The following is a 12,168-nucleotide window of genomic DNA, read 5'->3' on the forward strand; positions in this document are numbered from 1 at the left end:
ATAAACTGCCCCCTGGGGTTTCCGGGTTCGAGTTGGACCCCAGAAACCTATAAAAATGGATCGGGTGGTCAGGCTCGGTAACTTGATTAAATGCTTGTCCCCTTACCCCAACAGCGTAGGACGTTGTTCATAATATCCATCACTGACATTTCTGGCCCAGGATATATTATTTGAATGCCCACGTCCTGTGGATGCAATGGTGGAATAGAGTCCGACGTAACATAAAGTCACATAACTACAATTACAATCCATCATAACTCCATGTGGAAAATTTAAAGTGGCATATCTATTACCAATGATTCGCCGTCGATCCTGATAATTTCACCTGGAATGGTTCATGGTATAGTTTGGACTGATTTACCTGACGCGTACGGAATCTCGAGCTCTATCTTAATTATACATGGGTATGTACTCAGCGACAACCGTTGTGTACACAGACGCATGTAGGACCCTTGTGTGCATACATATGTGCTTTACATGCTTCACTGATGATTCTCACTTGTGGTATCATGTTTTAGTCCACACACTGCCGTGGTTGATGACTCAAACAAGCCGCGTCCAGCGCAAGATGAAGTTCGTTACTGTCGTGTGTCCGATGCTGCTGGCATCACTGCTCTGGCTGCTGACAGAAGGTAACCATTCATGCCTGCAGACATCAGTAGGCATCATATACACATCAAAGAGATTTGTCATAAATCATTCATGGGACCCTGGGTAAGAATAACTTTTCTAATTTATTCGACAAATATTTCCTTTTGTTCGACAAGTCAGTCTCACGTCTAAGAAGTGATTTTGGTACATTTGTATCGACTCTTTCGAGATGTACATTTATGTGAAGATACAGGGTTCACGACGGTGCCTTCTTGATATGTCATATAAACAGCTGGTGTTTGTCCAAGGTATTGTAATCTGTACGAGCTGGCGTGTAGTACAATGAAATATTTCTTGACAATACAAGATAATGAAAAGCATGCTTTAGCTACTTATGGTCGAACTCTTTCAATTTGTGTCTATTACATATTAGATGGTATATATGTATTCTTTATATCTAACGGGATCGGGTGGTCATCGATCAAAATTGCGTGGATCGATGCTCATGATATAAATCACTGGATCGTCTGGTCCAGACTCGATTATTTACAGACCGCCGTCATATAGCTGGAATATTGCTGAGTGCGGCGTTAAAAAACCAACCAACCAACCATCTTTATATCTTAAAAAGATTATTCGCTGATTTGCAAGGTCTTGACGTGTATACATTCAGTCCTAAACTTCCAATGACCATTACCATGGAACAGTTACAATTGTAAAGCATGTCATTAGATAATCTATTTCCGATTCAGTATGTCAGTATGAATATGGCAACTTTACAACAATAATACAGAATACGATTTCAAAATATGTCTGTGATGAAGTCATATTACTTTTTATTGATGTCCATCACTTAAAATATAATGCACAAATATGTTTCAGCTGCAAGAACAGAGGGTCTCCCGTCTTCTACTCGTCAAATATGTTCCCTTAACTATCCGAAAGACTACCCCAAGTAGGTAGTACCATCTCTTCTGCATACATAACAAGGTTTAGGGACCGACCATTTCATAATCCTCTGTGTGTGTGCGTGCGTGCGTGCGTGCGTGTGTGTATGCGTGCGTGCGTGCATGCGTGCGTGCTTGTGGAAGGGGAGTGAGGGGGGTTTGTATTTTACATCGAGATTAGATATTTTTCAGCTACAGCTACAAACCAGAATTTTTTAATTTAAAATTATGAGCCTGAATTTGTTTAAATACCTTCCAAAAATGTCACAGGCAAATTCTGTTTTTCAAACGGTCTGAAGCATTATTATTGTTTTAAGAATATCAAATGGTCGGTCCCTTAGACCAATTGTCTCAGCTGTCACTGGGGCAGGTGAGCCTCGGTGGTCTAGTGAGTACGTGAGACCCAATTGCTTAAGACCTCACGTCGTCAATGGTCGGTCATATTGCCGACAAGCCTGCAAATCGTTATTCGGCAAAGTATTCCATGTATTCTATTCAAGGTAAAAAGATCACTCCTAAGTTACAGGTAATATGTCTTTGGTCGGATAATTTCCTTCCTCATCACCATCACGTCACATTGGTCCTGCGATCGGTATGGTGCATGCTTATTTTAGACCAGAGCAGGCACACCGGCACCACGCCATGAGATCATTAATGACGAACTCTGACAGCTCCGCTTCATTTCAGTGACATCAGATGGTCTTTGGTCATACACGCCAGAGATCCTGACAGCGCCCTCCATATAACCTTCACCCATTTCGATCTCGAGGGTTCTGCCAGGTGTACACGAGACTATCTTGATGTTTACGATGGTGAGTGAAGGGAATCCCCGAGTAATATAATGTCAACCCGATTTACACGTGTTCGCAGTTATATCGAACGCACCTGGGTATCCCGAGCCAGAATATGTTTCCATTACGACATGCATGTGGTCTGAGCTGAGGATCAGGTGGTTACAGTGTATGTTGAGGTGAAATGAGGTTTAACGTCGCCTTCATGATTAGTGCTCTTATATTGCGACGTGCATGCACGTGCGTGTGTGTGTGTGTGTGTGTGTGTGTGTGTGTTTGTGTGTGTCTCTCTGTCTGTGTATGTGTGTGTCTGTCTGTGAATGTCTGTCTGTCTGTGTGTCTGTCTATGTGGCTGTGTGTCTGTGTGGCTGCTTGTGCGGACGGACTAATGCTGATTACATAGTGCCAGCCCACTGAGATACGATGCCGCAGTTTAACATGGACTTCAAGCCGATCTGCCCTTGTTTTATCCCCCTTACGCCCACCGTCAATCACACATCGGCGGCTACAAATGGGCTTCAAGCATTATGCCTTTGTGGGGAATCGAGCAATGGTGTGACGACCGATTGCTTTGACCAGTAGGTTGCCAGACCGCCAGACACACCAAACACAGGTTTGTGACAATGATGTTTTTTTCCCATGACACGATATCTGGTTTGTTACCTGGATATATTTTCCCATTGCATGATGCCTGATTTGTGACAATGATATATTTTCCCATGACTCTATACCTGTTTATGACAATGATATACTTCCTCATGACTCGATACCTGGTTTATGACAATGATGTATTTTCCCATGACACGATGTCTGGTTTGTGAGCATGAGATATTTTCCCAAGACTCGATACCTGGTTTATGACAATGGTGTATTTTTTTCATGACACGATACCTGGTTTGTGAGCATGAGATATTTTCCCATGACTCGATACCTGGTTTGTGACAATGACATATTTCCTCATGATTCGATACCTGGTTTATGACAATGATATATTTCCTCATGACTCGATACCTGGTTTATGACAATGATATATTTCCTCATAACTCGATACCTGGTTTATGACAATGATATATTTCCTCATAACTCGATACCTGGTTAATGACAATGATATATTTCCTCATGACTCGATACCTGGTTAATGACAATGATATATTTCCTCATGACGCGATACCTGGTTTATGACAATGATATATTTCCTCATGACTCGATACCTGGTTTATGACAATGATATATTTCCTCATGATTGGATACCTTGTTTATGACAATGATATATTTCCTCATGACTCGATACCTGGTTTATGACAATGATATATTTCCTCATGACTCGATGCCTGGCTTATGACAATAATATATAGTTCCTCATGACTCGATACCTGGTTAATGACAATGATATATTTCCTCATGACGCGATACCTGGTTTATGACAATGATATATTTCCTCATGACTCGATACCTGGTTTATGACAATGATATATTTCCTCATGATTGGATACCTTGTTTATGACAATGATATATTTCCTCATGACTCGATACCTGGTTTATGACAATGATATATTTCCTCATGACCCGATGCCTGGCTTATGACAATGATATATTTCCTCATGACTCGATACCTGGTTAATGACAATGATATATTTCCTCATGACTCGATACCTGGTTTGCAGATGGATTAGACGAGGACACTAGCCGCCATCTTGGTCGCTTCTGTGGTTCCACGTCTCCTGGAGACATCACTACCTCTGAGAGTAGCGCCCTGTTAATACTCATTACAAACGCTAACGTCTCCCGATCTGGATTTTGTATCATGTACTATTCCATTGAAAGTGAGTGCATTCACGCTATAACTAATTTCTATAATTTCCAAATGAGAATACAAACAAATGTAAAATGTCATGGGTAATGTTCAGATGAAAATAGGTGCTGCTATCTTGAACATATAGATATATGCTGACTTATCATTTTAGATTCACATTTATATTAAAGTATACCGGTATTACGATATCACACCACAAACACACGAGTATTGTACTCTGAGTGAGTATTGTTTTACGCCGCTTTAAAGCAACATTCAAGCAATATCACGGCGGGGGACACCAGAAATGGGTTTTACACATTGTACCCATGTGGGGAGTCGAACCTGGGTCTTCGGTGGCCGAGCGAACACTTTAACCGCTAGGCTACCCCACCGCCCCTGTACCATCATGGCTATAGCCAGTAAGATTTACTGTAAAGTAGGGTAGTCATCCTGAACGCGTTACCTTCAAATAAGCGCTGAGTGACTTTATTATAATACGTGAATTGGTAAACAAGTGACCTATGGCTTTAAATGTTGCTTTAGATCCGTGATCATCAAGTTAATAATAAGTTTGTACATGTATGAATGGTTATTCGCACCGTTCTCCTAGATTACAGGAAAATCACGGGACATCCGCAATGGGTTTCACAAGCTGTTTGCATTAGGGGGCCGAACCTGATGTGAAGACAATGTGCCTTAACCACGAACCTCCAAACGACCCTTTAATTTAAAGAATCTGAATGTTGTGAATCTCTGTTTCAGAAAACGACATGGAATACAAACAGAATATAATTGTCATCTGTTCTGTTTATGGCACCATGCTGTTACTTGTCGTCGTAGGTTTTCTGAAATATAAGTACTTTGACTCTCACAACATATACATCAAGGAAAGAATCCATGAAAGCAGCATTTGTGAGATTTACGCGAGTGACGCGACAGCTTGTCCGCCTTCATCACACAACTCTAAGACCGTGCCGAGCTGTACTGAACCCCCTCCGCCATACAACGTTGAACACATATGATTTGGACGTGGGCAGCAAGTGGAATATAATTATGATCCTCTTTTCATGTAAATTTAGGGAGATCCCTCTGCCACATCACAGACGGGGGTTGGGCATCATCGTGAACCCATAGCATCTGAAAACGTCATCGAAGCGTTTACGTTTCTTCCAAGTATTTTGACTGAATTCATGAGTGAGTGAGTTGGGTTTAACGCCGCTTTTTAACAGTATTCCAGTTATATTACTGCATGTCAGCTTAATGTGGGAGGAAAGCCCAAAGTGATGCAGGTCTCAGACGTTTACCACTTAGGTGAAACCCACGAGCACGGGTATGGTGCTGACAAACCTTGAATCCTAATCGGGGCGAACCGGGTTTCGAACCCACAGTCATAGGTTTCTGGCGTGCCCAAGGGACGCAACTCTGCACAGCGAATCGCAGCGCCTTAGACGACTGGACCACCCATGCCCCCGCATTCATAACGCTTTTGAGTGATATTTGATCCCTGTTTATTATCTGTCATCTGTTTGTTATCCACTACACGACAAAGCCCAATTCTTGAGGTTTGCAATAGCGTTGGTATGAATGTTGATATATCATTTGGTTATATTTACATGTATACCTGGTTTTGGAATGTTTGGAATTGTTGTAGTAATGCACTCCTTTCCTCCAGTGTCCATATCAGTCCATCATCCTGGCAGGTATGTTCTGTCGTATATGAGGGTCCTGATGGGGGGTGTGTGTGTGTGTGTGTGTCCCATAAGCAGTAAGCAGTAAAATTTAGGTTACTTTTTCATGAAGCAGTTATTTTTCTTCTTTTTCAATAAAATTTCTCTTTGTGTCCCTATTGTACATGTTTCTTAAACTTATCAAAGGGTGCATGTGCCTCGGGATCAAGAGGAAGCCTAGCCGTGCACTGTTCCAGCTTTTCACCGTCTTTGACAAAGCTCAACACACAGTTGATTATGTTCAAATTCACCTCCAGTGCTGTCAATCTGTCATCCTTCAACCGCGGTAAAAGCTGTCAAGTTGAATCTAAATTTGTAATTTCGATCCGAAACGATTCCTAAATCGGCCATGTCGGGACATGGGACTTTTAATTCTGCTTTCGTTTCATCCTGACAATTCATATTTTTAATACCGGATAAAATCTCAAAATCGCTAAACATTCTAGACTGGTCCCCTGCGTCAGTTGCGCAGCCTGCTTTCTGTGGCGAAGCATTTGGGTCTTGAAGACAGGCTGTTTTTGACCATTTTAATCATTTTACGATAAGCAGTAAAATATTTATTCACGTTAAGCAGCTATTTTTTGGTATTTCCGTTAAGCAGTTACGAAAAAAAAGATGAATTTTACGTTTACGATAGTGTTTGAAGGGTGTTTTACGTTAAGCATTAAAACCCATCAGGACCCTCGTATATGCCAGTGGGTAGTGACACCAAACCAAATTAATGACATTTGCATGTGTGCGCATACCATTTGGAATAATTCAGACAGTTCATTAACGATGGAAAAGAACCATTGACAGTAATTTTTTATGTTCTCTTTTTACAGTTATGAAATCTAGTGTTCCTTTTAGAAATACAAAATATTCTTGAACACATTCTTCACACACACACACACACACACACACACACACACACACACACACACACACACACACACACACACAAACACACACACACACACACACACACACACACACAGCACAGCACAGCACAGCACCATTGTGGTTCCCGATCACTCAGCGGCTTATCAATTGGTGCTCATGATGGATAAGGATACCTTATATAACACATTCATGCAATTCTAACCATGTCTCTATCAAAGTCAGTGTGCACAGGTTGGTTACCCAAAATTTCCATAGACGACTACAATCATTGTTGAGTAGTAGTTGGTTAGCTAATGTTTGATGTCATTCACTTTATATTGATGTATATCCATATCAAACAGACAGACGTTTTACTTGTAGAAAGGCCGTAAGGTCTACAGTACAGTTCACAGTTACAATTAATTAATAAACTATCTAAGGACAAAATCAAAATGTTTCATCTTTTATCCAATGAAATATGAGTAGTCCCAGTGATGTAAAAATAGTTGTCCTGTCTCTGTCCAATAATTAAATTATCTTATTTTTCATTACCTAGAATGAGACCGTGCTATGACAATGCCCTTACTGGGATAGATTACACTCTGGTGCAACGAACCATGACCAGTGTTTCCAAAATTTAAGTTCTTAGTTTTAATGGTCTCAAAGCAGTGGGGGAATAGGAAATTCGAAGCATGTAATGAAAGAACATGATATATCAATGATACTTGTTTTCGAGTCAGATATGGATATTGACCATATATGTTATTGTATTATCTTATTGTAATATAAGGTACTATTAATATAATGTATATTCGAGCATAAAAGGTTTAACATCTTCAAATGGGTCTCCACATGGACAAGAGTGAGTGAGTGAGTTGGGTTTAACGCCGACTTAAACAGTATTCCAGTTATATCGCGGCGTGTCAGCTTAATGTGGGAGGAACGCTGAAGTGATGCAGGTCTCAGACGTTTAATACTTCGGTGCCACCCACCAGCACGGGTATGGTGCTGACAAACATAGAAACATAATCGAGGCGAACCGGGATTCGAACCCACAATCATAGGTTTCTGGTGCACCCAAGGGACGCAAATCTGCACAGCGAATCGCGGGGCCTTAGACGACTGGGCCACCCGTGCCCCCCACATGGACAAGACGGATTGGAAGGGATTTGCCTTTCGTATAACCGTACCCACGGAGCTGAATAACCGTTATATAGGTCCATGCCGCTCCTTATGTCACAACTGCATGTTGTCTGTTAAGATAATTAAAATATGAGCAATATATGCTCGCTTATGATACTGGGTGATACACGACATGAATCGCATCAACCAATGTTAAGTAAATGTATGAAGGCCATATCAAAACTTTCTATTATCCTTGAGACGGTCGGGTAGCCTAGTGGTTAAAGCGTTCGCTCGTCACGATATTGCCGTGATATTGCTGGAATATTGCTAAAAGCGGCGTAAAGCCATACTCACTCACTCACTCTATTATCCTTAGTTTATTTCATTTAATTGTTTTTTTAATTCCAACGGAAAGGTGACGTTATTAACGTTTCTTTGGCAACAACGCAGATGGCGGGAAAGTTTGAGGATTTATGTCTGTGCGTGTGACAGGTTTGTGGGCAGGCCTTTTGGTGCCAGACATAAATTACGCCATGTGTATCATGGGCTTTAATCTCACGCACCACACAGCAAGTATGTGTCAGGTCTTATAACGCTCATGCTTCATCATGACCAAGGTGGGCAGACTGCACCAGACTGGAGCCCCGGTCATCGCAACCTTGTCGAGGCAGCAACCACGCGAAGTGACTGAAGTTGTACCTGTGTTTTTCAACTTGCATGTATGTGACAAAGCGTATGCCTAGGCAGGGTCCCCATGTTCCTGCGGCTTTCAATACGGAGTTTGTCTTCTGTTATGCATCCGGCTGTGCACTGGTATCTACAGTTTATGAGAAAGTTGGATGTAGGTACCATTTGAAAATTACAGCCATTGTTGAAATTTCCAAATGACAAATTAGTCAACATTAGTCAAACAGCAGACTGTTTCTGATATATACAAGCTAGGAACGCCCAAATAGCGTTCATGTTGTTTTACGCGGTAGACAGCAACTTTTCGACTACATCTCGGTAGCCTGTAAAATGAGTCGAAAGCAAACAAATCAGTGGTGGATAGCAATATCACCGCCCCACGCCACCGCCATGACACTAGATAAGTCACTAAGCCTCACCGATCGTACTGAAGTAGCATCATGTGACAAACATCATGTACTCAACCCTGTATCACCCATAGTGGTTGCCTCCATAGCGATCCTGATATGTTGATATAATCACAACCGAACAATTTGATATATTAAACCTTGATAAAATGTAGAGAGCATGCGTTGTACGACCCTGCAGCACCTGTCCCACTAGACCCCGTTGTTACCAGACATAACTGAGTAGCCCCCCGTCAAGCCGTGCTGGTAATATACACGAGGAAAACCACGAAGCAATATACTGTATCTTCTAAAATCGTATTCTGTGCTAATGTTTGTCTACGAAAAATATTTGATGTTTTTTTCCAAACTGAAATACGCATAGTGACACACAGAAACCGAAATGGATTTTCTGATGATATATTGCGTAACCATTTCACGATAGTTATTTGACTACTTTTTCTTGCTTCCTCGGTTTCTTTGCATCCTAGTAAGACCTGAGACCTGAATTACTAAGACGTATGGGACCTGATTTACTTCGAGCTTTCCTCTCACATCAAGCTGACACGCCGTGATAGAACTGAAATACTGTTCAAAGCGGCGTTAAACCAACTGACTCACTCTATGGGAAATATTATTTACATGACTTAATACTTGTGGCCATATGACGAAATTACAACGTTCTTGTACTAACATTTCAGACTCGTGAGGAGCCGGGGTAGAATAGCTCTTCACCAACCCATGCTTGCCGTAAAAGGCGACTATGCTTGTGGTAAGAGGCGACTAACGGCATCGGTGGTTAGGCTCGCTGTTTTGGTTGATGCATGTCATCGTATCCAAATTGCGTGGATCGATGCTCATTATATCAATCACTGGATTGTCCGGTCCAGACTCGATTATTTACAGACCGCCGTCATATGGCTGGAACATTGCTGAGTGCGGCGTTAAACAGCAAACCAACCAGTAAGTACGTATCTGTGGTAACACAGACATTTTCCAAACTGAAATCAATGTCATGTAGATATTCTAAAAGATATATGGAATTTTGTGATATATGAGACTTTTTCTCTGTTGGACGTATATATGTTCGATGGTTAACGTAAATTAAAAGAGTGTTCGTGTTAATGTGTTATGGACACATCACAGGCTTTATATTTTCAAAAAAATTGCATTGCAAGCCGTACAAGTATCTGAGTCATATATCAGATTAGCCATTAGACAGTTTCAAGAAACACCTCCGTCTAGGTCAGGGACTCCATGACATGCGACAGGTGGTACACGAAACACATAGATAAACGCCAAACACTGGTCTGAGGCCTGATCCACTCACGTAGGCTACATTAAGACGTCCTAATTAAGCCTGTCATACCGACGCTGCCGTGGACGTCAGTGGGGCGCCGGACAGGAGTGATGGGGGGGGGGGGGGGGGGGGGGGGGGGGGCATGCAGTTCAGGTACACCGCAGTACACAAATAGGTGAGGTGAAATTTGGTTTAACGTTGCGTCCAAGATTATTGCACTTATATATACTGATGCCGACTGATCCCGATTTATAGCGCTAGCTCACTGAGATACCATGCCGCAGTTTAACATTAATACCCCACTCAGACACAGCATACTGATTCCGAGCCGACCAGTCCTTGTTTTGGCCCCTTAATGTCGGGCGCCAGACAGGGTAACAACAAGTACCATCGTTTAATGTCTTTTGGTATGACGTGGTGGTGCAGTACACAAATACACAAGATACAAGGATACTACTACATCATTAACACAGTCGTGTGATGTGAATGTGTTTGAGCAGCCGCCTTGCTCACCTTTCACATCACAGTTTTCAACAAATAATGCTGTGAGTGAAGAATTTATGGAAAGAAGATATGTTTTTTCCTTATGGGACACGACAAACTGTTTCTTAATAACAGTTAATACTTACACATGTCATGGTATTGCTAATTGATGTTTGACAATATCAGTGTGCGTGTATAGTTGTCATTCATAGATATTATTGCGTACATCGTCATCATGATCACATTCGGTCCCGTTAGTCGCTTATGTTTGTTTGTTTGTTTGTTTCATGTTGTTTAACGCCACTCTGTGCAATATTCCAGCTCTATTGACGGCGGTCTGTAAGTAATCGAGTCTGGACCAGACAATCCAGTGATAGACATTATGAGCATCGATCCATGCAATTGGATACGATGACGTGCATCACCAAGTCAGTGAGTCTGACCACCCGATCCCGTTAGTCGCCTATATATGTGTGTGTGTGTGTGTGTGTGTGTGTGTGTGTGTGTGTGTGTGTGTGTGTGTGTGTGTGTGTGTGTGTGTGTGTGTGTGCTTACACGACTCGGTGTAAAGTAAAAGGCTTATCGGCCACTTTTAAGTGATCAGTGATAATCAAATACTTTGGACTTTGCTGCCCTAGTATAAGTACCTCACACAACATAAGACACACATGTAGACTTGTATAGTGTTTACTTACCAAACATTGATATGATAAAATGAAAGAAAATGCAATATAATAATACCTCAATTTATAATGCGCCAGATTACTAAATGCCCCTGGGTATACATCATGGATAATATAATACTTTTGATGTGGGAAATATGCCCGCTTGCGACAGTAGTACAATATAAAAACCTTTTTCCCTCGAAAGAGATATTATTCGATTGCGCCCAAAAGACAACAAAACGGTGAAAAGTCTATGAAAGGATCACTGAAGATCTTTACAACACACGGCCTAAATGTAAACATGTATATAGTGTTTACTGACCAAGCATTGATAATGATATAAATAATGAAAGTACATTATAAAAACATGTCCATTCATAATGAGGCACATTACATTCGAGTGAATGCTCACTGGGCTATACAAATACTTATTTGTAAATATTTTATTATTGAAAACATTACACAGCTTTGCCTCTGCTAACAATCAATATCACGGTTAACAGAGTGTCAGGGCAGTTCAACACCCAGCTCGTCATGCATAGCGCATGATGTTGATTCTAACCAATACCTTGACGTCACCTTTCTGAAAACAAACCAACTAAGACAAAGCACATTCTGATGAAAAGGCAACCTGAGCCATGTTTTTCGTTTTAAGACAAGGTGAAAATCTAAATCTGTAAGTTGGTTGTATTTTAAGACTTTTTTAATAATTTAGGTACTCCTATTCTTCTTTATGGTTGCTAAGTATGGGTTTTGAAAACACATTTTGTGTTGAAAATATACATTTTCTATTCTTTAAATATGTACGTT

At 41.2% G+C, this 12,168-nt stretch overlaps 1 protein-coding gene across 1 annotated transcript; it reads left to right on the plus strand.

Annotated features, from left to right (window-relative positions):
• Positions 1-454: 454 nt before the first annotated feature.
• Positions 455-5,397, plus strand: LOC124150333 (mannan-binding lectin serine protease 1-like). Its single transcript, XM_046522320.2, has 5 exons — positions 455-632; positions 1,474-1,546; positions 2,226-2,350; positions 3,994-4,152; positions 4,887-5,397. Exons 1-5 carry the CDS (start codon positions 467-469, stop codon positions 5,144-5,146), a joined length of 783 nt encoding a protein of 260 aa, XP_046378276.2. The 5' UTR covers positions 455-466; the 3' UTR covers positions 5,147-5,397.
• The last annotated feature ends 6,771 nt before the right edge of the window (positions 5,398-12,168 follow it).

Source organism: Haliotis rufescens, unplaced genomic scaffold (assembly GCF_023055435.1).
Source record: "Haliotis rufescens isolate VD_foot unplaced genomic scaffold, xgHalRufe1.0.p SCAF_1, whole genome shotgun sequence".
NCBI lineage: Eukaryota > Metazoa > Mollusca > Gastropoda > Lepetellida > Haliotidae > Haliotis > Haliotis rufescens.

Bases quoted from the DNA above. Each gene is read 5' to 3' on its own strand.
- LOC124150333 (XM_046522320.2), top strand. From the start codon at position 467: ATGTGCTTTACATGCTTCACTGATGATTCTCACTTGTGGTATCATGTT. The intron at 1,547-2,225 runs GTAGGTAGTACC...GCTTCATTTCAG, and splicing joins TATCCGAAAGACTACCCCAA to TGACATCAGATGGTCTTTGG. The intron at 2,351-3,993 runs GTGAGTGAAGGG...CCTGGTTTGCAG, and splicing joins CTATCTTGATGTTTACGATG to ATGGATTAGACGAGGACACT.